Raw genomic sequence first — 26245 nt, forward strand, 5'->3', positions numbered from 1 at the left:
GGTTTCAATTTAATATAGTCAAGAAATATGGCAGCAGTCCAGTGCATTTATATTTATTCTGATTGCACTTATTTTCACTTCAGAACACTTTTTTCAACTATGACAACTTGAATTCTGAAGTTAACGTCACCACTTGTAATGTCTGACAATTGACAGGCACTTTAACACTTGCTTCCAGTGCTGGTGACCTGTCAGGAGATTTGTCAGTATTTATTTGAGGGGAGAATGAATGCTGTAGGTGTCCAGAACTTGCACCAGTTACTCCTGAACGTGGAACCTGGGCAGGCTGACAAGGAGTTTAATTGGGAGAATGAATGCTGTAGGTGTCCAGAACTTGCACCAGTTACTCCTGAGCGTGGAACCTGGGCAGGCTGACAAGGAGTTTAATTGGGAGAATGAATGCTGTAGGTGTCCAGAACTTGCACCAGTTACTCCTGAACGTGGAACCTGGGCAGGCTGACAAGGAGTTTAATTGGGAGAATGAATGCTGTAGGTGTCCAGAACTTGCACCAGTTACTCCTGAACGTGGAACCTGGGCAGGCTGACAAGGAGTTTAATTGGGAGAATGAATGCTGTAGGTGTCCAGAACTTGCACCACTTACTCCTGAACGTGGAACCTGGGCAGGCTGACAAGGAGTTTAATTGGGAGAATGAATGCTATAGGTGTCCAGAACTTGCACCACTTACTCCTGAACGTGGAACCTGGGCAGGCTGACAAGGAGTTTAATTGGGAGAATGAATGCTATAGGTGTCCAGAACTTGCACCAGTTACTCCTGAGCGTGGAACCTGGGCAGGCTGACAAGGAGTTTAATTGGGAGAATGAATGCTATAGGTGTCCAGAACTTGCACCACTTACTCCTGAACGTGGAACCTGGGCAGGCTGACAAGGAGTTTAATTGGGAGAATGAATGCTATAGGTGTCCAGAACTTGCACCAGTTACTCCTGAACGTGGAACCTGGGCAGGCTGACAAGGAGTTTAATTGGGAGAATGAATGCTATAGATGTCCAGAACTTGCACCAGTTACTCCTGAACGTGGAACCTGGACAGGCTGACAAGGAGTTTAATTGGGAGAATGAATGCTATAGATGTCCAGAACTTGCACCAGTTACTCCTGAGCGTGGAACCTGGGCAGGCTGACAAGGAGTTTAATTGGGAGAATGAATGCTATAGGTGTCCAGAACTTGCACCAGTTACTCCTGAGCGTGGAACCTGGACAGGCTGACAAGGAGTTTAATTGGGAGAATGAATGCTATAGGTGTCCAGAACTTGCACCAGTTACTCCTGAGCGTGGAACCTGGGCAGGCTGACAAGGAGTTTAATTGGGAGAATGAATGCTATAGGTGTCCAGAACTTGCACCAGTTACTCCTGAGCGTGGAACCTGGGCAGGCTGACAAGGAGTTTAATTGGGAGAATGAATGCTGTAGGTGTCCAGAACTTGCACCAGTTACTCCTGAGCGTGGAACCTGGGCAGGCTGACAAGGAGTTTAATTGGGAGAATGAATGCTATAGGTGTCCAGAACTTGCACCAGTTACTCCTGAACGTGGAACCTGGGCAGGCTGACAAGGAGTTTAATTGGGAGAATGAATGCTGTAGGTGTCCAGAACTTGCACCAGTTACTCCTGAACGTGGAACCTGGGCAGGCTGACAAGGAGTTTAATTGGGAGAATGAATGCTATAGGTGTCCAGAACTTGCACCACTTACTCCTGAACGTGGAACCTGGGCAGGCTGACAAGGAGTTTAATTGGGAGAATGAATGCTGTAGGTGTCCAGAACTTGCACCACTTACTCCTGAACGTGGAACCTGGGCAGGCTGACAAGGAGTTTAATTGGGAGAATGAATGCTGTAGGTGTCCAGAACTTGCACCAGTTACTCCTGAACGTGGAACCTGGGCAGGCTGACAAGGAGTTTAATTGGGAGAATGAATGCTATAGGTGTCCAGAACTTGCACCAGTTACTCCTGAGCGTGGAACCTGGGCAGGCTGACAAGGAGTTTAATTGGGAGAATGAATGCTATAGGTGTCCAGAACTTGCACCAGTTACTCCTGAACGTGGAACCTGGGCAGGCTGACAAGGAGTTTAATTGGGAGAATGAATGCTATAGGTGTCCAGAACTTGCACCAGTTACTCCTGAACGTGGAACCTGGGCAGGCTGACAAGGAGTTTAATTGGGAGAATGAATGCTATAGGTGTCCAGAACTTGCACCAGTTACTCCTGAACGTGGAACCTGGGCAGGCTGACAAGGAGTTTAATTGGGAGAATGAATGCTATAGGTGTCCAGAACTTGCACCAGTTACTCCTGAGCGTGGAACCTGGGCAGGCTGACAAGGAGTTTAATTGGGAGAATGAATGCTATAGATGTCCAGAACTTGCACCAGTTACTCCTGAACGTGGAACCTGGGCAGGCTGACAAGGAGTTTAATTGGGAGAATGAATGCTGTAGGTGTCCAGAACTTGCACCAGTTACTCCTGAACGTGGAACCTGGGCAGGCTGACAAGGAGTTTAATTGGGAGAATGAATGCTGTAGGTGTCCAGAACTTGCACCAGTTACTCCTGAACGTGGAACCTGGGCAGGCTGACAAGGAGTTTAATTGGGAGAATGAATGCTATAGATGTCCAGAACTTGCACCACTTACTCCTGAACGTGGAACCTGGGCAGGCTGACAAGGAGTTTAATTGGGAGAATGAATGCTATAGGTGTCCAGAACTTGCACCAGTTACTCCTGAACGTGGAACCTGGGCAGGCTGACAAGGAGTTTAATTGGGAGAATGAATGCTATAGGTGTCCAGAACTTGCACCAGTTACTCCTGAACGTGGAACCTGGGCAGGCTGACAAGGAGTTTAATTGGGAGAATGAATGCTATAGGTGTCCAGAACTTGCACCAGTTACTCCTGAACGTGGAACCTGGGCAGGCTGACAAGGAGTTTAATTGGGAGAATGAATGCTATAGGTGTCCAGAACTTGCACCAGTTACTCCTGAACGTGGAACCTGGGCAGGCTGACAAGGAGTTTAATTGGGAGAATGAATGCTATAGGTGTCCAGAACTTGCACCAGTTACTCCTGAACGTGGAACCTGGGCAGGCTGACAAGGAGTTTAATTGCCAGTTTACACTTTCCAAACTTTCTGTCTTTTCCCATGCCCTTCCTGAGGATTCTGTTTGGTCTTCCACATTTTTTTTTTACTTTATTTCTCAGGTATGTGAAATTCTGTTTCTTGCTCCTGTATTTATGACCCACATTCTTTATTATTGGATTATTATACTTCCCAAACTCCAATATTTGGGTTCATGCCATCCAATTTGCCTCTCAGTTGGGCAGTGGTGTTTTTATGCCTCATCTTTTGCAGGCTTCTGTTTAGTATACACTCACTTACCATAGGGCTGTCAATATCTTGACCGACAAATGTTAGGACCTGTTTTACCTATTTTGTGGTGAGTCTCTATTACCTTGTTCATCTCACCATACCCCTTTTTCCTGCCTCCATTTAATTTCAGTACTTTTCCACTATTTATCTCTTGTCTGTTGCTCTTCTGAGAGATTTTATGGGGACATCCTCTCCCTCCTTACTTCCACATTGCCAAGTTTGTTGTCTTCAGCTCTAGCTTTGCAAGTGTGGTTTATCTGTTGTTGGGATTTTTAGGTCCATGATATCTTATCTCAAAACTGTTTACCCATTCCTTATTCCTGGAATTTATGTATGTATTTGTTTTTATGGTGTTTTATCTTTGATATGGTCCCAAAATCCTTGGGGTGTTTGGTGGCATCTGCCTAACATCATTGTACCCTTTCTCTTCTGATTACTTGTTTATCTCAGTTAGAGCTTACTGTTGTCCTCTCATTACTGATCTTTGGGTTCTTCAGGTTTTATTAGAGGGACTCAAAATACCATTTCTTGCCTCATTTCCTGTTTCCTTCCCTTTTCCTCTGGGTCCCGTAATTTGCCAACATCTCTCAGAAGCAATACAAGACTTCCTCGTGCAACAGGCTATTGAACCTATTCCACATCCTTCTTTAGGATTTTACTCTTGTTTGTTTGTTGTTTCCAAGAAGACCATTGACTAGAGGCCTATCATCAGTCTGTTACATTTCTGTCATTTTGTTCACCTTCAACATTTTGCCATTGAATCTTACCTCACTCTTTGGTGGTCAATTTCTCCAGGTCTATGAATGACCAAGATGAACATTTTTTAATACCATTTTTATTCTTTATTACCATTTTGATACAGTCTTGTCCTTACCTTCAGTTTGTCCATCTAGAAGCAGTGTTTCAATTTTGTCCCCTGTCTTTTGGGCTAACTTCTGTTCCTTATGTTTTTTGTTGGGTAGTGAGAACAATTGCTTTTCATCTTCATGTCCCAGGGCTGCATTTTTATTTTTACATGGATGACTGGCTAATTTTGATCTGTTCTGAACAGAACTCTAAGTTGTATTCATCAGCCTCTTCTCCAAGCTTATTGGGTGGGTTGGGTGATTGTATTGGGAAAGCCCTTCCTATGTCCTACTCAATACCTTGAGCATTTAGGTATCTTTTTCAGTACTTATTTCAGACAGCAGGTCCAACCTTCTTTGACTCTGTTCTAGAGAATTATCCAGTTGCCACACCATATCTGCCCTCTCTTACTTTCTGTATGCAAAGTTCCATTGTGTTTAAGAATGCTTTCTTCTATAACATCTCTCACCCTCATTGTCTGTGCACATGTGTTCCTTTTAGTGTGTCCTACAAGATCAGTGGAACCTTGCTTAGGATTTCTTGGCTGTTTCCATTACCTTTCCTCCTTTTCTGGTGAACAATATTCTTTGGTGCTTAGACAAGACTTTCAATCATTTGCAGGTTTTTTGCTTTCTCCTTCTTGTCCAGACTTACTTCAATTTATAGATGCATCCCTTCAGAGCTAGGGTTGCATGTGTTGACCCCCACAGAGCTTTTGGCTATTGGTCTGTTAACATACAGTCTTTATTTACATTTCAATATTCTCAAGCTCCTAGATAATTCTTTAGTTTTATATCACTTTCTTTTGGTTGCCAGACACTGTCTGGTGATGATTTATTTCAACACTTCAATGATCGTGACTTATATTCAACCTTGTACAGTTTGCCCATCAGAGTTGTTCCTTCATCCTCTCATTTTTAGGTAGCTTTGCAAATTCTCTTATCCATATCACCCTATGTTGGGTCCTTCTGATCAATCCTGACTGTCGACTAAACCATGGTTTCCTTATTTATTATCTGACCTTCTTTGTCACCCCCAATCACCAGTTATTTATCCTGCGCTTTGCTTCCTCTGTCTTCGCGCCTGGTTTTTGTCTGACCTAAGGTGAGGAGATCCATTTTCTCCCGTCATGTTGCCTTTCATTTGGCTTGCTTCATCTGTGCTTTATCCATGGTCATATATCATCATGGATGGAAAAATCTTTTTTCGTGGATCCTGACTTGGGGATTTACTGTATTTACTGTTACTCATCCTACTGTTACTGGTATCTCAGAATTTCTCATATGGCTTCTCAACCAGAGTTCTTTGATCTCCTCAATTTCAGGTTATCAGGCAGCCTTACTACGTACATTCCATCTTTCCCATTACCACAGGGTATTGTCTCACCTGTCCTTCCCTTGTTCATCCATTCCTTCAGGATTCATCAACCTTTTAGACAACCTGCTATTCAAGATTGGAATGTTATTATGGTACTCCATTCCTTTACCTATGTTACAGCCTGTTTCTTTTTTTTGTTTCACATATCCCTTGAAACCTATTTTCTGCTTTTTGGTCTCTTGATGTTGGTAGACTGACTTGTTTTCATGGGTGTCATTATCCCATGAGGAGGATTTGAATGTAGTTCATTTACTGAGTATGGTCTACCACACCCTAGCTACTCCAGATAAATAGGACATCCCTATTTACCCACTTTTGTATCATGGGATTGAGTTAATATGTCTTTTTTCAGTTAAAATCACTACCATGTTCTATCCCATCTGGACACACTCTTCTGTTTTTCTGCTCTCTTTTCTTGCATTTGCATGAAGAGTACACATGGATCAAAAGTGGAGCAGTTCCCCTCTTCAGATCTTTGGACCTGACACGTTCATATACAGATACACTTCAGATGCATTTGGGAGATGTGTTCTTTCCTTGCTTCATTCCCACCTCTTGTACAATGTGGGATTCTAGCTAACCTTGTGAGATGAGGGAAGTATCATATTAGAAGTTATAATTTTTCTGTGATGGAAATGTATTCTCTTTACTTCACTCTTCTCACACTTCCCACCTTTCCTCCCCACTCAATTCCAGTGCTTCCTGTGATTTGTCAAACTTAAAAGTAATAGTTCAGTAGAGGCACATACAGGGAGTCACGTGTGTTGTATGAGTGTAATATGTTGGTGGTGAAGCAGTACGTTGTGATTTACTGGAATCGTATGATTCCAAAAGAGAGTACAGAAGGCTTATGGCAGACATAACAAAAAAGTTCACGTATAGAGGGTATCACCAAATAGGAATAGCTAATCTTGTGAGAGGAGGGAGGTAAGTGTTGGAAATACATTTTCAGTATAGGAAAATTTTCACTTAATATTTTGTGGTTGTTACAAAGTTGGTCCACTTGGCTGAATGTATTTAGAGTTGATAAAATATGCATTTTTACAAGGCCAAAACATTTATTATTTATTTAAGAGGTTTTATAGAATAACAGATGAAATACTGAAATATTCAGGGGAAGAAAAGTATTTTATACTTACCATGAAAACCATTTTCCATTCAGAGCAGTCAACATTCGGTGTCCCTATATTCATAGACAAATGTTTATTAAAAAGCTGATTATTAATTTTGATTAATTTGTGGTTGTTAAGGTTAATAGATTATTGTGGTAATTCACTAAGTTAATCAACTAGTCAAAGTTATTATTTACAATTATGACTAATTTCAATTATTATTTAGCCACTGAACAGAGCATGTGCTGAAAAACATGTTTACCATAATTCTGAATTTGCAATATATCTTTATGAAATTTAGTAATCTATTATTAAACATTACAAGAATTTTGTGCACAAAAAATTGGTATTTTTGATGAAGTAGTTTTACTAAATATTTGTTTGTAAATTTACTCTGTTTGACTCAGATTGTGACTAGTCTAAGTACAAGGTAATTTTCATATTTAGAATAAAAAATATTTAATCTTACAGTTTTCATATTTCATTTCCATAATCTCTAGAACTTCGTAAATGAATATTAAAAGTGTTTTTCAGCATGGGTTTTAATTTTATCTGTTTACTATACCATAACACTATATGGACCCTGTACATATGACCAATCTTGTGACCTCCACATAAATATACAAAATAAATCTAAATTATCCCTTTATTTTTAGAATAACTATAGATTGTAACAAAAATTTATAATTATTAATTATAAACATCCTGTAACATTTGACATTCATCTTCATCTAATTCTATTGATTTATTGTTCTTTGAACTGTTTCTGACTACTGCTAAGGGTAATAAATTATCCACTAGAAATGCGGAGAGTTTATGGTAAATAAAAGTTCAGTGTTCATCACATCATGTCTAAACAATTATGTCCCTCATGCACTGCTTTTTTTAACTTTATTTCAATAAATAAAAGGTATACATACAAATAAATACTTCAGGATTAGGGCCTTTTGCTTCTAAAAGCTTGTGTTCATTAACCTTACACTTTTTGCACTAAACTGATTATTCAAAAATGGTTAATGTAGCTTTCAATTACATATTTTAAAACAAACAGTAAAACAGAATTAGTATAATTTATGTGGTATTTTTAACTGGCCTATAAATATATTATAAAAAGAATAATTTTTTTCTGAAGTACTGACTTTGGTCTTCACTTTATAATGTTTCTTGGGAAATAAGTTTACCAGCATGAATTAAGGTTAAGATGTCAGAATCACTTAGCTGCTCTATAATTAATGTAGTCAGACGTGTATATCTAATCTTCTTATAGTTAGTTACCTTAACCTAGTTTGTTTGTCTGTAATTATCTTGTGCTAAGGCTGGTGTTTCTAATCTTATAGTTTCAGTATTACATTAACTTTGTTTGTGTGTAATTATCTTGTACTCAGACTAGTATGTCTAATCTTCTTATAGTTACACTTATATTAACCTAGTTTGTTTGTCTGTAATTATCTTGTGCTCAGACTAGTGTTTCTGATTTTATAGTTTCAGTATTATATTAACCTTGTTTGTGTGTAATTATCTTGTACTCAGACTAGTATGTCTAATCTTCTTATAGTTACACTTACATTAACCTAGTTTGTTTGTCTGTAATTATCTTGTGCTCAGGCTAGTGTTTCTAATCTTATTGTTTCAGTATTATATTAACCTTGTTTGTCTATAATTATCTTGTGCTCAGACTTGTGTTTTTAATCTTATAGTTTCACTATTATACAAGGTGTTCGGAAAGTCACTGTGCAGTTTTGTAATCATATTTTATTCAGTCTATTTCAAGCCAGCAACTGATAGCGGTGTTTATAAACAAAATTGTCATTCATATTTAACTCCTGTATTCTATATTGAAACATGTCTGTTAAGAAATATACAAGTTCACAGTGACTTTCCAAACACCCTGTATTAATCTTGTTTGTAATTATCATGTGCTGAGGTTAATTGTTGTGATGTTCATATAGTTTCACTGTTATATATTTCTTGTTTCTTTGTAATTGTCTTGTTGTGTTAGGCTAATTAATTAAATCATTTTTAGCTTCGTTGTTATCGTGTTTGTCTATAATTAACTTGATATTGTGTTGAGGTTAGTTGTCCTGATAATAGCTTTATGGCCCATTTACAGAAATTTTTTTTGAAATCATAATTCAAGCATATTATTTTCTAAAGGAAACAAGAACATTTTATTATTTGTATTAAGTGTTTGCATGCAAACCACCAGTAGTTTTACATTAAGTTTCCATACCATATTTGGTTTTCCTTGATACTACAGTAAACTTTTTGTGATATTAATTCAGAAATTGATACATTTATCTAAAAAAAATTTTCTGATTGAGTAAGTTATGCTTGGTGTAATTCAGAATATTCAGCACCTAAAATTATTCCATTGATTAAAGTTAAGAAATGTTATGTATTAAAAATGTAAAAGGTGAGAATTTCGTTCTTGTAACTGTTCTCTCTCAGAGTATGTTTTATGGGTATGATATGACCTGGATGTGAAAAAATCTGTTGTTTCTGTCCATTTGAATGATCCATTGTTATTATGGACGTATATAAGATGTTAATATGTAATGTTCTTTTATAGCTTCTAGATTAGAAGAAAAAGAAAGTGATATGAAAAAAGAATACTCAAAATTACATGAAAGATACACCGAGGTAAGAATAGCTAAATGTCTTATAACTACAAAGTAAAATCTTTTGTATCAACTTTTTACTGAAGTAAGAATAGCTTTAAATTCATACCTCATAAGTTCTTATACTGACAAAATTTTTAAAACTATGAAGTAAAATTGCACAAAATTAGCTGTTCCTATTCAGTGCTGCCCTCTATACACAAACTTTTTCTTTACATGTACAACACTTGTTGAAACTGGGTGTTTCCAACATATACAAATCGTCATGCTTCATCTCTTAACCAGTAGGAGTATGACATGCTCACGTGATTCCCTCTACACTCCACTATTAAACCTTCACTTTTTATTTTGCAGAATTTGAATCTAGATGTGGCCTTTTGTTTCTTCTTTGCTTCACGTTTGATTGGTTTTCCTCCCAAAATGGTTAATTTTCAACTTAATTTGATTTATTCAACTTGATTCTGTGTTTTCACCCATTCATTTAAGTTACTTCTGTTTCTGTACTCATGTTTGATATGAACTTTCCATGCTACCAATTCCAGAGTTCACATTGCCATTTGGGGGGTTACAGGCCTCATATGGGCAACCTGATGACAGCTTTATTTGTTTTATGCATCAGGAGATTGAACTTTGCATGGTCCATCCATTATTCCCAGGCTTCTCCAAGGCTCTCACTGATGCATCTGAGCCTTTGCTGTTGACGAAGAATTTGTCTCTCGTTTTTTGTCATCAGAATTTGTCAGTCTTTGCCATACCTGTCTTGTGATGTCTCCTGGGTCTAATTCAGTTTACACAAAGTTATGTTTCAGGTTTCTGATGTTTCCTCTTTGTCACTTAAATATTTTTTACTTACATCTTCCATATTACTTTGCTTTCTTCCCTTCCCTGATATTTGGGCTTATACTGATCATTTAGCTTTGCTGTTACATGGGAGGGATTAGCATGCTGCAACTTATGAGAAATTTGGTATATTTCGTCCTTTCCTTCCATCAGGCTGCCTATCAATTATATATCAGTAGTTCTTAGGTTTCTTTTAACATATCTGGAGATGACTCTTGAATTATGTATCCCTCTTAGTTTACATGTGTGGTTTCTATGTTGTTGGGACATTAGAGGTTGTGATGCTATATTGATTTGGGCCCATTTAACCTTGATTTATCTTAAGGTTTTCAGTAATACCTCCTTTAGGTGTCTTTGATACAGTCTTAGAAATTATTGGGCCTCAGATACAATCAGCTCACTGGAATTCCAGTCTAACAGATATTGTTGCCATTTGTCTCCTCCTCACCCCATCCTCCCAAAAAAGGAATTCACTGCCTCTGATTTCCTTTCATACTTTTATGATCAACCAGCATTTGTCAGAGGTAGATCAGTAATTGCTCTGGCATTGGGCAGTCAAACCTATTCATTATCTTTTTTTGGGGTTTTTGTTCTTGTCTTTTCATTGTCCCCATGATAACTGTGGATTAGCAGCCAGTAATTGAGTGTTTCAAGTTCTTTATATCAATATCTAAATTTATCTTGAAGCCCTTCTTTACCTGAGGTAGTTTATTTTTCCTAGGTTGTGGATATCTTCCATGGAGGTATGCTACACTTACCTCGTATGTCACCTCTTTTTAATTCTTTTTTTCAGTTTGTTCCTCTCAGACTGGTTAATCAATTCCAACTCTTCACTTTGGACTTGCTTTGACATCTTGAGTATTTAATCAAATTTTAGGGCATTTTGCACATTATATTCATGCTCAGGGACTGAGATTTCAGTATTATATAGCTAGCTATCTCTTGGCTCCTTCTAAACTGGAATCAAACAATTTTACTTGGCAGCTTGGATGGGCTGGTTGGTCAGCATGCAGATGTCCTTCCATTAACCCACTTACTCTCTTGTCCAGTTGGAGGTTTTTTTGACTCGAATGTCTGTTGAGCTCTGCCTTCTCATTCACAAAGAAGTTTTATGGAATTTCAATTCATCATGCTGTCTTGGCTTAATCACTTATTGCTTGCAAGGTTCTATTGCTCAATGAGATTTGGTTCCCCTCAGTCATTCCATAAATGATGCCTTCAGAGGACATTTCACAAATGATAGAACCTTGATTGGTATGCACTTTTCACCCAGATTTCCATTCCTCCTTCTGTGCATAATCAACTGCATTGGTGGTGGGCAATAGCCGTACATTGACATATATTCTGCTTCAATTTTCCTGTCCCAATCTGTCTTTTCAAGGACACTTCCCTTTGGGCATGGCAAGTATGGGTCAATCATGACAATGTTTCTGACCAGTTGTCTGAAAATTTCAGTACTTTACATATGGCTGTTTCGTAACTTCTGTTCATATATTGGTCATTATGTTGTTTCCTTTTCCTTGCCCAACATTGTCTGGGGTTGATTCTTTCTGCAAATTCTATGGCAGTGACACACATCACCCAGCATGGGGGCAGCAGGTTCAGAGACCAATGTTTTGGTCATTAGATCTTTTCAGCTGGGGCCACTCACCTCATATTTGCATTATTACATGTCCTATGCATGGTACTTTTCATCTGGTCATGGATCATCTTTCGTGCGCTGACCAGATGCATCCCACTAACCAAACGTTGGTGGTAACTAGTAAATAAAATTCTGGTAACCTTCTTTTTTTAAACTATAGATTTGATGTTTATAGTGAGTAATGTTTGCTAGTTATAACGTAAATAGATTATGCTAACCTGAAATATTGTTTGGATAATGACAGTGTTGTGTGTGAATAATTAATGTATTTACATTAACAACACATTAAGTAATAAAATGTACACATTAAAAGAATTGCCTTCTAATATTATTAGCTATTGTTAAAGGATTGGTGTTAATGTACAATAATAATTATATTATTAATTACTTGCACCAGCAGCTACTCTGCAGAAAGTAAAAACTAGGCCTACTGCATCATAGTTCAATATGTGACACTTCATTAGTTATAAATGTTATAAAGGCCAGTACCTTCAGCTACTTAAATGTATCAGATATAACGTGTAAATCTATATAAGCAAACAACGGAGTATTAGAGTATAATACACCATGTGACCTAGGTCATCAACAATACACAACTAAATTAAGTAAACACTTTTTTGAATATTTTTCTCAACCAAAACGAGCCATTTTTGCATATAATTGTCTCTGTCTTTAGGCTTTATTGGTTTTCTTGGTATTGTCATTCTAGACCTATTTCTGTTAAAGTTCTTTTATGGTGATCATTTGAGTTCATGAATTGTATTATTTTATTTAAACAAATTTACAAATATACCATTATTGTGGTATATTTCAGTTTCAAAGTACCATTTATATGATAGATTCAACTAACATAGAAAGTAGCAAGATTTAAAGAAGACAATTGTGAATAGGTGTACAAGAAAGATTTTGTCCAAGTTGTTCAATGTAATGTATCGTTAAATAACAGTATGTAAGATAAAGGTAAAACAACTACTTCTTGTCTCATGAGAACCATGTTGAAAACACTATGCATTGTTTATCCATAAATTGAAGTAATTTTTAATTTTTGGAAAGTTACATTGTGAAAGAATGACGTAATTTTGATTTTCCAGTTGTTCAAAACCCACATGGATTACATGGAAAGGACAAAGATTTTATTTGGAACTGACAGACTAGAAAATCTATCCAACAAACAAAAGTAAGCTTTTTATTGTAGATTTCTAGTTGAAATATTAAAAACCCTATTTTCTGATGCATTAATATCAATTACTACATGTTAACAAAGTAATAGCTTATAATTGAAAGTATCAGAACTAGTTGGAAAACAGTGCATTATCTTTAATGTTGAAATATGGTTAAATATCAGAATGTTGAAGTTGAATATCTCTAAATGACAGCTAAGTTATAACTTAGTACAATTCATCCCTTCAATTCTTATTGTGCTAGTACCATTCATCACTTCAATTCTTATTGTGCTAGAACCATTCATCCGTTCCACTCTTATTGTGCTAGTGCTGTTGATCCCTTCCACTCTTATTGTGCTAGTACCCTTGATTCCTTCCACTCTTATTGTGCTAGTACCCTTGATTCCTTCCACTCTTATTGTGCTAGTACCCTTGATTCCTTCCACTCTTATTGTGCTAGTACTGTTGATCCCTTCCACTCTTATTGTGCTAGTACCCTTGATTCCTTCCACTCTTATTGTGCTAGTACCCTTGATTCCTTCCACTCTTATCGTGCTAGTACCCATGATTCCTTCCACTCTTATTGTGCTAGTACCCTTGATTCCTTCCACTCTTATCGTGCTAGTACCCTTGATTTCTTCCACTCTTATTGTGCTAGTACCCTTGATTCCTTCCACTCTTATTGTGCTAGTACCCTTGATTTCTTCCACTCTTATTGTGCTAGTACCCTTGATTTCTTCCACTCTTATTGTGCTAGTACCCTTGATTCCTTCCACTCTTATCGTGCTAGTACCCTTGATTCCTTCCACTCTTATCGTGCTAATACCCTTGATTTCTTACACTCTTATCGTGCTAATACCCTTGATTTCTTACACTCTTATCGTGCTAGTGCCCTTGATTTCTTACACTCTTATCGTGCTAGTGCCCTTGATTTCTTACACTCTTATCGTGCTAGTGCCCTTGATTTCTTACACTCTTATCGTGCTAGTGCCCTTGATTTCTTACACTCTTATCGTGCTAGTGCCCTTGATTTCTTACACTCATATTGTGCTAGTACCCTTGATTCCTTCCACTCTTATTGTGCTAATACCCTTGATTTCTTACACTCTTATTGTGCTAGTACCCTTGATTCCTTCCACTCTTATTGTGCTAGTACCCTTGATTCCTTCCACTCTTATTGTGCTAGTACCCTTGATTCCTTCCACTCTTATCGTGCTAGTACCCTTGATTCCTTCCACTCTTATCGTGCTAGTACCCTTAATTCCTTCCACTCATATTGTGCTAATACCCTTGATTTCTTACACTCATATTGTGCTAGTACCCTTGATTCCTTCCACTCTTATTGTGCTAGTACCCTTGATTCTTTCCACTCTTATTGTGCTAGTACCCTTGATTCTTTCCACTCTTATTGTGCTAGTACCCTTGATTCCTTCCACTCTTATTGTGCTAGTACCGTTGATCCTTTCGACTTTTATTGTATTAGCTGCTGTTGAGTAAATTTTTGAATTTTATAGATGATCAATGTACAATGCTGAAGTTAAAATTATTATAATTAGAGTTTTTATTTATAAAACTAGAAAACAAAGTTAATTTTATTATTATTGATTGATTACTTCATTTTTAAATTAATATTTCTTTTAATTGTTTTATATATTGTTTTTTTATTTTCATATGTTTGGTAAGACTTCAGTCCCAATAATTTTGTTTCGTGGATACTTTTACTCGAGTAGTGCCTTCCAAGCCACACTATGTAGCTTGAAACAATTGTTCTCAGTCATTGTTAGATGAAGGACTTTGTCTTAGCTGTTGGAGAATACATCATTCTCCAAGATTTTTGCAATATCTAATCATTATAAGGACCATAAATCAGGATTTCATAAGCTTGATGTGACCTGTGAGTTGTTTGGTAGAGACTAATTGTTTTAAAGGATATTTAAAAAGTCACATTGGTAACTTAAAGTATTTGAATAAGGCATTTAAATATCTGATCTATTAAGTTTTAACAATCCAGGGAAGTTTGTTATTCACGGGAAAACTAACCTTACCTGAGGTGCTGTTGTAGACTGGATTGTGTTGGACATTCTTGTGACATATACTATATACAATTAAAAGAAACATTCATTAACAATATTTTAGAAACTTTTCAGATAATCTAAAAATACATTGTCTTTATTCTTTTTTTTTGGAATGTTAGAATAATACATGTTTTTAAACAATTGTGCTTGTATCATTACCTCAAACTGGTCAGTAAAGACAAGCTAAAATGGGATCAGTCTATATTATTACCTGTAACTGGGTTGTAAGGCTAGGTTAAAGTGCAATCCATCTATATCATCATCTGGATCTGCTTGTTAAATGACAGATTAAAAATTTATGTCATCTATACGATAATTTTGAACCAGTCATTAATAGCAGGTTAAAATGGGAAAAATATATTTATACCAATAGTATGGGACTTGTCATTAGTGACAGATTAAAGTTGGATCCATGTACATCATCACCTGGAACTAGTTGATAAATGATAGGTTAAGGTCAGGTATGAGTTATGTTTTCTGTGATTAAGATAGGTAAACATTTTGATGTAATTTCTTGAGTTTTGTAACTAAACGAGCATCATGTTTTTAATTGTTAGTGCATGTATTTAAATAGATCACACCTTCAACATTTTGTTTAAATTTACATTTTCAAACCAATTATTTGTATAAAGATTGTTATTCAGAATAATATTTGAGTATTTCAGTTTTATTTGTTTAAAACATGTATTATATTATCAGTGATTTTATTTTTTATAAAGAAATTTGAGCTAGAAAGGCAGTCTGATTGTAATTTCTTTAAGCAGGACTGGATATCATTTGTCCCACTTGAAGTCAGGAGGAACACTCTTTAATATGAACTCTGGGGATTCCTTTGTAAAACCTCTTAACAGTCCATTGGACTTCCCAAGTATCGTTTCTCCCAGTACAGATTCTAATACCAGTCTCAAAAGCGAGCTCCATGCAAGTATTTTTTTTATTTGTTTTTATGGTTCTTATTTGTTTAAGAAGAGATTGAGATGAAACACATCAATAGATCTTGTCTGTAGAATATGGTTAAGTTTTTTTGAATTATAGCTGAGACATTTAATGGTCCACTTTGTTTGTTCAGGTAAATATCTAAATTGTTTTAAATGTTTTATATCCTTGAAATAATTAACCACATGAAGTTTTAATATTGAATGCCAGAAGGTAAGGAATCATTGTAAAGCCACAGAGTGCATATATTTGTAATGTAAATCTCACTTTCCAAACCCTTTTGATAAGATCTACTGTAAAATAAAAAGTCTCTTGGGCTCTGACCTGTGGGTAACATAAAGTCGTGTGTGATTTTTAAAACATTTTTTTATTTGCAATTTGCAATAGTATAATTAAGATCATGTCACATTATTCTATCATGGATATTAAGCCTACTTGTTTCAGTCCAGTTGTGTTTTTATATATCATTCAAATAATGTGAATTTTTGTCTTGTTGAAGGCCAACTTGTTCATACCATCTTTCAAATGAATGAATTCCATTATTTATTATTAACAATTTGGGAATGCTAAAATAAGAGTTGTGAGTTTCTCAGTCATGTTGAAGGAAACTGTCCATAGTTGGAATTAATGGTGGTGTGTCCTGAATGAGCCCTGGTATGGGGTGGAAGGCTTCTTAGACACCAGATCTAATTGGTGTAGTGTGCTGTATACACATTTGTGACTTTAACTTGTGACTTCTATTACTTTGTTGTTTTTTTCCTCCAAATGTTAGTGTTTACAAAAGTTGTTAGTAGCAGCTTTTAAACACCTGTATTGTTTACAGAAGATAACCATTGTTAGTTGTATAAACTTTACTACTAATAAAAGGTAGCTATATTGTAGCATACATTTTTTTATAAAAACTAGCCATGTTGTGGCATACAGTTTTTGATGGTTCTAAAGTAACCATTGCTAATTGTAATTGGGAACTTTTAACATTTACAGAAGCTAACAATTTTATTTACACCCAGTAATAATATCAAAGTTAATGTTCTTTGTGTTTTCACAGTTGTAGATGTAGCACCAGTGTGCTCATCCTATGTTTTTTTTTTGTTTTTTAATAGCTTAATGGCTAGAGATTCTAGTATTCAAGTTTTAATTCTTCCCAGGAGTGGAGGATGATGTGGGCACATCATGACATTTGTTTAGACATCATTTGGTAATACTACTGATGTTGTAGGTTATCATCACAGTGTTGTTTTGCTCTACTGCACAGCCTTCTAGTGGCTGATCTAATATAGTCCTTTCTGTATTTTGGACATATGACCTCATATTATACCACTAATAAAGTATTTAGTGGATCTTTCTTGTCTTGAAGATTGAATAGGCTGTTATCTAGATAAGTTCAGCTAATATGACTTTAAAACAGTGTAGGTTAAGGGGATCTTTGCTTCTCAAGACTAAAATATCCAATGAACACAATGCTACTGATCTCACATGCTTAGAGGGATATAGGAATGAGATTTTGCTCCCATTACTGTTACAGAAGTGAGCGATAATGATGATATATTACATCCCATTACAGCTTAACCTTTCCCTATGATCCGTAATTCATCACACAACTGGATAGCCTGAAGTTTCTATGAGATAGTGTTTTGTTCAAGGACACAGTGGCTAGTTGTGAGTCAGTTTAGAACCCACAACCTTTGTGATACAACTTACTAATCATTGTTTTAAACCTTTTTTTGTATATAAATTTCAACTAATATTTTCTGTGAACTTCTTCAGGATATTCAGTCTCCCTCAACAATAACATCTCCAACAAATCATGCACCAGGAACCAGTTCAAGATCCACACTAGACTTCTCCAGTAAAGAAATGTCAGACAAGAGTCAACTGACTGAGCAAATACTTCAAAATGACAGAGGCACAGCCACACGTAGGATTTGTTGTTCTAAATTAGTGAAAATGCAACAAGAGTTTTAAAGATACTTTGTGTTTAAATGGACTATTAGAAGTGAATAAAAGTTAAGTGTCTTTATTCTGTAGTTATTTCAGTGACGGTTTTCATAGATATATGCTGAATTTTATGGTATACTTTCACTCAGTGGAATTAGTTTTTATCTTACATGGACATACATAATGAACTGTTCACTCTACTGTTTTATAGTATAGGTTAGGTTTTATGTATTGAACAGTGTGTAAATGATATTGCAACTGTTTAACGTTAAAATGGTTTCCATGTTTACTTGTAATGCAATGAGGATGTTTGTTGAAAATAAGCAAGGTAAAATCCTTTGTTATATGAATGTCTTATCATTAGTTTATTCAGCAGTCATACTAACAAAAACTGCACACTAAACCTCCTATCTGTTTCCATTATTGAAACTTGATTTTGTACTCTTTCAGTTGGCTTGGTAACTAGCTCAGTATTCTCAATTGTGCATCCATTGTATTAGGCCTGGTTTTGTTTTTAAGTTCAACTTATAGTTTTCACTTTAATTTTTCATGTTCTGACTGCTAGTCTTGGTAGTTCATTGAGAGAATTTCTCTGATTTCTAAATTATTCCAATCATTGTATATAAAACATCGTCATTGATGTTTGACGAATTTATTTACAGAATTGTGTAAAACAAACTGTATGTTTCACAATTATTACCCTTTTCAATTCTGTAATTTACCAAATATTGACACTTTCAAGTAGTAATTATTAATTATAGAGAATTTGTTACCTTGGCAACACTTTGGTAGATTAATTCTCTCAGTAATGTTTCCAGTGTTTATTATTGTATTGTGATGTAAATAATGTTTTTTTGTTTTTTTTACTGCTTCTCTTGAACTTTTTTATAATGTGATATTTTGGCACAAACATATAACCGTGGCTTTGTTAAAAACACACATAGGACTTTCTGATACCATTTTTCATACTGGATAAAATATTAATAATTGGTGATTATTGTATTACCCCAAGAATAGGTTGGACTACATGTAGTAATGTACATCACTTGTAGTATTTTTTGCTATGAAACTGGAAGTATCTTTTATGTTTGCAGCTCTTGAGTAGTTCACAAAGTTATGCAGGTCTATTTCTGAATAGATATTTTCATGTAAGGTTAGAATGGGTTGTATTATCATGACATTTTTGTGACGGAGTTGATTGTGTCATGAGACTTGTTTGTTGAGAGATATCACACATATATTTGTGATATTGAGTTCTGTTGTCATGACTTGTTTGTTTGGTAAGAGGTATCACATCTGTTTGTGACATTCAGTTGATTGTGACATTTGAGTCTTATGTCATTCCTAGCCTTTTGTAAAGAAATATTTATTCGATGTGTTACTCTCACATAAAAATTTATCTCAAGACAGCTGGTATGGATATTAAAACTTCTACTAAATTAGAGAACAACGTATCGACTTTCTTAGGTCATCTTCAGGTTAACAAAGAGACTTTGCAACTAACCATGTATGGACATCTTAGGGACGAGATTGTAAATAGGTACCAGATTGTAGGTGGCGTTGCAGTATATCTTAGGTTATTATTGGTATAAAGGATTTTTCTTTATAATGGTTTACTTTTAGTTTTAGTTGTTATATAAGTAGGGTTTCTTTGATTTTGCATATGTTTATGTTTCCCTACTCAGTATCTGGTTGTTTTTTATGGTTATGTTGTGTTTATTTGATTTGCAGTGTTCAAAAATGTGTAAAGGTGTTTTGTTTTTTTTGTGTTCTTTGAATCTGGTTTCCATTTTTCTGCTTGTTCCTCCAATACAGAAGTTGTGGCAGTTGTTGCATTGTATTTTATAAATTATGTTGATGTTATGTTTGTCACTGTAGTTTTTACATAGCATAGACTTTAGTTTTATGCCTGGTTTTTGAATAAATTTGTTTACTGGAATATTCTGTTTCATTATGTTTTTTTCCAAATGTTGGTTGTTTTTTTCACTGATATTGGTAATATATGGTATGCAGCAGTGTAGAGTTTTGTAGTTTGTTGTTTCTTGGAGTTTATTATTATTTGTCTGTTGTTGACTGTGTTATTCACAGTGTATATTTGTGCGTATAATTTTTTCAATGATTTTTGTAGGAAATTTGTTGATTTTGATGAAGTGTTTTATTTTGTTGATTTTATTATTAGTTTTATCAGTTTTTAATTCAAGTGGGTTTCTCATTGTCATCAATTACTCTTGAGTGAGTTGTGCTTTCATGATTTGTTTGTTTGTGAAGAACTGTTTGTTGTGTTTGTCACACTTGAGTGAGTTGTACTGTCATGATTAGTTTGTTTGTGAAGAACTGTTTGATTTGTGTGCCACACTTGAGTGAGTTGTACTGTCATATCTTGTCTGTGGTTTCTTATAAAACTAAATTGTATATTATCATGATTGATGAGCTGTTTTTTCTATTTGTCATGCTGTAAGGTATATTACCAAAATGGTGTCTGTTTTTGACAAGGTATTTATGTTGTTTGTCATGCTGTAAGGTACATTACCATGATAGTATCTGGATTCTAATACTAAAAGGTATATTATCATAATGGTGTCTGTTTGTGTTGAGGTGCTTATGTTGTTTGTCATGCTGTGAGGTATATTATCATAACAGTGTCTGATTCTGATGAGGTGTTTATATTTTTTGTCATGCTGTAAGGCACATTATCATAATGGTATCTGCTTGTGACTAGGTGTTTATTGTGTTTGTCATGCTGTAAGGCACATTACCATGATTATATCTGGTTCTAACACTAAAGGGTATATTACCATGATGCATGTTTTTGATAAGTTATGTTGTTTGTCACACTGAAGTGGTATGTTATAATGTGCCTGTTTGAAAGTGAGAAAAACTTTGGGTTAGCAGAAATGAGAGATAAAAGTTTAGAGGGTTAGCCTGTAGCAACTTGCTTTTGAAAATTAGAACTTTGTTAAAAACGTGACAAAGTTAATGGAGTTATCTTTACAGACATTAAAAGAAGAGAAAATAAACCTTTGGGTATGTATGTATGTGTGTTGATTTCCTTTTTAAAGCAATATTTAGAATTTGTGTGGCCAGTCAGGGTCACCAACACTCACTGTCACAAAAACAAATTATTGTTATCCCAGATAGTCAGTTCATCAATAGAGTAACTTGGTGTGAATCTGTATTCAGGACATGTGAGTGTAAAAACAAGAATCAACCTCTTTATTTACTTTCTGACTTGAGTGTATATAGTGCTTGTAAAGTAAAGGGTCAGCCTCACTCTACATGAATTATTTTCTGAGTTTAGAGCTTCTCCACCCATGAGTCTGTTGTTTCTTTATAATTATGTAAAACTGAAAATATGAAGGTGTTAATGTACTGCTCAGCTTTGTATCCAGTTAAACATAATGGACAACTGAGATTATAATATAAACTTTATATGTTTAGGAGATGGGTGGGTTGATGGATTTGGAGCTGAGTTATCAGATGTTATCAGTACCACTCCAGAACTGGAAGACATTGAAGATATTTCTCAAGACAGTAGTATAGGGATTGATAAAGTTTCATTAAAAAGGTAAGTTCAGTGTTTTTATGTATAGAAAGAACTGTTATGTTTTAATATCATGTTCGTAGTAGTGTTTGTACATATCTTATGTACAGTAGTGAGTTTCAGTACCATGTTATCGTTAGTGTTTGTTTTTATGGAAAGGGCTGTATATTTCACTATCAAGTTATTAGTTATGTTTGTTTGTGTGGAAAGAGCTGTGTGTTAAAGTTAGTGTTTATTTGAGAAGTTTCAATACCAAGTTATTAGTACTTTTTGTATGTATGGAAAAAACTGTAAGGTTCAGCACTAGGTTTTTAGTGTTTCTTTGTATAAAAAGTATATAGTGTGTTTTAGTGCCAAGTAGTACAGTAGTAATTAATTATGTTTACAGTAGTTGAAATGTGCTTACAGTTGTAGTTAACCTGTGCTTTAATTAGTATTTAGGTGTTTTCAGTAATAGCTAAAATGTGCTAAAAGTATTAGGTATTAGACTCTCTAACTATGGGCAGGCCTGTGTGAGTATGTCATGAATGTTTAGAGTTAGATACAAAATTTAATGTAATTTGTTCATCACTTTCCACATGGGTTCAATCCAGTTGACAGAGTTTGCAACAATTTAGTTTCCATACTATAACTTTCAATATAGTATTATATCTTCACACCATTATCAGTGAACATTACAAGACTAATTATTAGATTTTTATTAAGTATTTTTAATAAAACATGTTTGTGAATATAACTAGTAGTTTTGTTTATTGTTCCAGATGCAAAGTGATATTACTGTTAAGATTAAAAATACTTTTATTCATGTGAATATTTTCGATTTTCATTGTGTAATCTCTAAATCCTCCTTAATAAATATAAGTTAGTTTAATATATCTTTATCATTTATCTTTGCTCCATCCTAATTTTATATAAATGAGGTTGGTCAAATTGTTTGACCTTGTAACCACCAAAAAAAAAAGTTTTGAAATGAATCAAAATCACTGTTTTTTTCCTTTTTAGAATGAGTTTAGTTGGTAATGTGAAACTACATATTTATCCTAGATAGTTTTAAACTGATAACAGTGTACATCTTAAAATTTATTGTTTTATCACCCTTTGATCTGTGTCTGAACTAATATACCTTCCATAAAATTTGTAAACAAGTTGGCAAACATAGAGTTGTCATTACCATATCAAGTTACATAATGCACAGATAACTGTCAAGTATACCTTGTGAAAAACTTTTAATATCATTATTCTTTACTTCACCTAACCTAAAAAGTTTCATATTTTTACATTTTAGTTACTTTAATAATAAAGTTTGAATTGAAAGGGAAATATGCAATCCTGTGGACAGAAATCAGCATCACAAAGAACATCATTTGTTAGAATAAAACTTGATTTTCTGTTAGATATGAACAATATAGTATTAAATATTATAGAGAACTGTTGTAAGTTTCATAAAGAGAAGATGTGGCTGGTGGGTGTGGAAGAGGGTTCTGATTTTCTGTTTATTGGCTTTGGAACTGAACATGGAAGGTTATAAAAATTATGATTTGCTTGAGTGATGAAAAATTATAATGAGTAATTTACATTAATTTTCCCACTTTTTGAAGATGTGGTAAGTAAATTAGAGAAGAGGGGATGTTTAAAGAGAAAATATAATTTTTAAATTTTAATAACGTGTTATAAAATTAAGAACTTGTACTGACCTTTGGATTGCCTCTCAGCGTTGATTCCTGTATGTGGTGAGGGGACCTCCTAGGGAAGGTTGCATTCTTTCATTCTACCTCCTCTGGGATCTAAACATCCACTCACGTGTTTGCCATGCGTGGCAACCCGCAAAGGGGAGGAGAGGATCCTGGTGTTTGAGGGGTCCAACCCTAATGCACCATTTTGGCCTTGAATTCCTGTAGACGGGCAGCTTTGGGGTGGCCCCTAGGGTCAATCAGCTGGTCCACTTGGGCTAGGGTCAACCAAGTATCAGTGTTGGATGTTCTCAACATATGTTGCTGTGGACATTGCATCTGATGCTGGTGTTTGGGTATCGTGCTAATGAAACCCTGGCGTTGTTGCAGTGTCCTTGTTTGACACTGTAGTGTGTCCTCTCGTAATAAAAAGTTTCCTTTTTTATTATTATGGATTCTCCAAATAAAAACTTAAATAAAATAGTGAAAAAACAGTCCATAGGTAAATGACCACATCTTGAAGATTCTGAGCAGCAATCTTCAACATCTGTAACACCTGTTGTACGTCATTTTTCTTATCCTGCATTCTCTTTCAGACAAACCTTTAGAGCAAATGTCTCCCTTTTTCATTCAGAAGGGGCTAGAGGGACTTGCTGGCTCTCCAAAGTCGGTAAAGAAGATTCGATCTGGTGACATATTGGTGGAAACATCCACATCTCAACACAGTGAACTCCTCTTGCATTCAAAGGCAATTAGGGATATACCTATTGAGGTTACACCTCATGCTACTTTGAATTCATCACGAGAAGTTATAGTTGAGAAGTATTTGAAGAACATCCCTGAGTCAGAGATTCTTGCTGGTTTCCTCACTCAAGGAGTTTCTGCAATGAGGCATTTCTCCACTCACAAAGATGGAATTACAATGCTGGCCAGTATCCTTATTCTGACATTTACATCACTATGTCCACCTGCCACCATCAAGGCAGGTTATCTTAACTGCAGGGTACAGCCATACATTCAAAACCCTCTCCGATGTTTCTAGTGTCAACATTTCAATCACTCAAAGACCTCATGTGGTTTCTTGATGTGTGCTTGTTGCGGTGGCAAAGACTACTATGCCTGGGAGTGTGCAACGCACACTCATTGCATCAATTGCAGTGACTCTCACCCATCTTACTTTTGTTCTCACCCAAAATGGTTGGAAGAAAAAGAGGTGCATCCTTTGTAAATGATTCATAACATTACTTATCTTGAGGTTCGAAAGTTGCTGTCTACCTTTTCATTTTGGACGTATGCTGCTGCACTCTGTTCTACTACTACAGTGGGTGTTCAGACAGATCTCTCTGTGCCTCCAAAAGAATCATTCTCAAAACAAATAAAAAGTTTTGACCTCCATGTTTAAAAAAGTTGATGTATCAACTTCAACACCCATCTCTGTCCTTTACATACATTCCAACAAATCCCAAGATCCACATCCTTTGGTTCTGGGTACAGGCATTTTTTAAGATGCATCTTCTTTTCCCACCCCAAGATACAAAACAATCATTCGTTCATGTCCTCAGTCACTGGAATCCTCTTCCAACAGCAAAGACCTCCCCAATCAACCCAGGGCAGGATCCATGGAGGTCGATAGACCTCCCTCAAATAAAGACAGTAAAGAAAAAAAGACATGCTTGTAAACAGAAGGGTTCTTCACCCAATTTGTTTACATACAAGTAGAAATGGAATGGCAATCTTGATACAATGAACTGTCGAGGTTTACGTTCTAATCTGGATGACATCAAAACATAGATTGCTTCCTACCATCTTGTATGTCTTTCCTTACAGGAAACATTTCTGACACCTGCCGATACAGTCACCTTTCAGTGGTTTCTTTGTACAGAAATGACAGGTTGTGTGAGAGATGAGTGCTTGGAGGGGTGGCACTGTTGGTTGATCAGCATGTGCCTGCACTGTCTTTGCCACTCAACACACTCTTGGAGGCAGTAGCCATCTGTGTTTCCTTGAGTCATAGCATCACTGTTTGTTCCCTCTACATGTTGCCTGGAGAGACATATGATCAATCGGACTTTGATGCTGTCATTGAACAGTTACCGTCTCCCTTTTTAATCCTGGGGGGACTTTAATGGACATTATTTCCTTTGGGGGAGTGCTGATATTTATAGGAGGGGTTGCTCTCTAGAGCGTGTGCTCTCTGATCACAACCTTTCTATTTTCAATGCTGGTTCTTCTACTTATTTTCATGCACCTTGTCAGTACTTCACAGCTGTTCATCTCTCAGTTTGCTCCCCTTCCATATTCTCCCATTTTTCATGGAGGGTTGACAATAGTCCACGAGGTAGTGATCATTCTCCCATAATCTTGAGAGAGACTGACTGTGGTCGATGCCACCCAACCTACGTGCTCTGGTGGAAGCTGGATCACACAAACTGGCTCTCTTTCACTGCTCTCACAGAACTTGATTCTGCCATTGTGTGTAAGCCATCAGTAGATGACTGTGTGGCAGCAGTAACTGACTGTATTATACAAGCAGCTGCTCAGTGTATTCCTAAAACCTCCACAGGTTTTCCATGGTATCCTAGTCTGTGGTGGAATCCTGCCTGCCACATGGCATGGAAGGCTCAAAAACAGGCCTGGGATACTTTCCGTAGATATCCCACACTCTTGAACCTCATCACTTTCCAGCAGACCCATGCACATGCTAGGTGGATAAGACATCAAAGTGTGAAGGAATCTTGGATTAAGTTCACAATCAGCATATCTTCTATCACCAGTTCTATAGTCATATGGGACAAGATTCAAAAGGTCAGTGGGCAATATAATTCTGTCCCCCTCTTGATCTTGCTCTCTGATGGCCAGGAAGTAGCTGATACCTGGAGCATTGCCGATATTCTGGGTGAAAACTTTTGCCAAGTATCTAGCACTTCTGCTTCTTCCTCCACCTTCTTAGCTATCAAGACTCGGGCAGAGAGATCACCTCTTTCCTTTCGAGCTGATTGTCTCTGACTATAATCGTCCCGTTATGCTGGTGGAACTCAAATAGCCCCTTCATTGGTCTGGCAATACATCAGTTGGATCTGATGATATACACTATGAAATGATGTGCCATCTATC

The 26245-nt window shown here is 36.0% G+C and overlaps 1 protein-coding gene across 30 annotated transcripts in view; it reads left to right on the top strand.

The window, feature by feature from the left end:
- Positions 1-26245, top strand: part of LOC143230176 (C-Jun-amino-terminal kinase-interacting protein 4-like) — a 92558-nt gene that overhangs the window by 5191 nt on the left and 61122 nt on the right. For all 30 annotated transcript variants that reach the window (XM_076463263.1, XM_076463270.1, XM_076463264.1 and 27 more), the window contains exons 4-8: positions 9278-9348; positions 12900-12985; positions 15811-15967; positions 17750-17900; positions 21359-21485. In XM_076463263.1, the coding sequence (XP_076319378.1) occupies positions 9278-9348; positions 12900-12985; positions 15811-15967; positions 17750-17900; positions 21359-21485 (592 nt within the window). The remainder of the gene's footprint in view (positions 1-9277; positions 9349-12899; positions 12986-15810; positions 15968-17749; positions 17901-21358; positions 21486-26245) is intronic.

The sequence above is a fragment of the Tachypleus tridentatus genome, chromosome 10 (genome assembly GCF_004210375.1).
Source record: "Tachypleus tridentatus isolate NWPU-2018 chromosome 10, ASM421037v1, whole genome shotgun sequence".
In the NCBI taxonomy this organism is placed as follows: domain Eukaryota; kingdom Metazoa; phylum Arthropoda; class Merostomata; order Xiphosura; family Limulidae; genus Tachypleus; species Tachypleus tridentatus.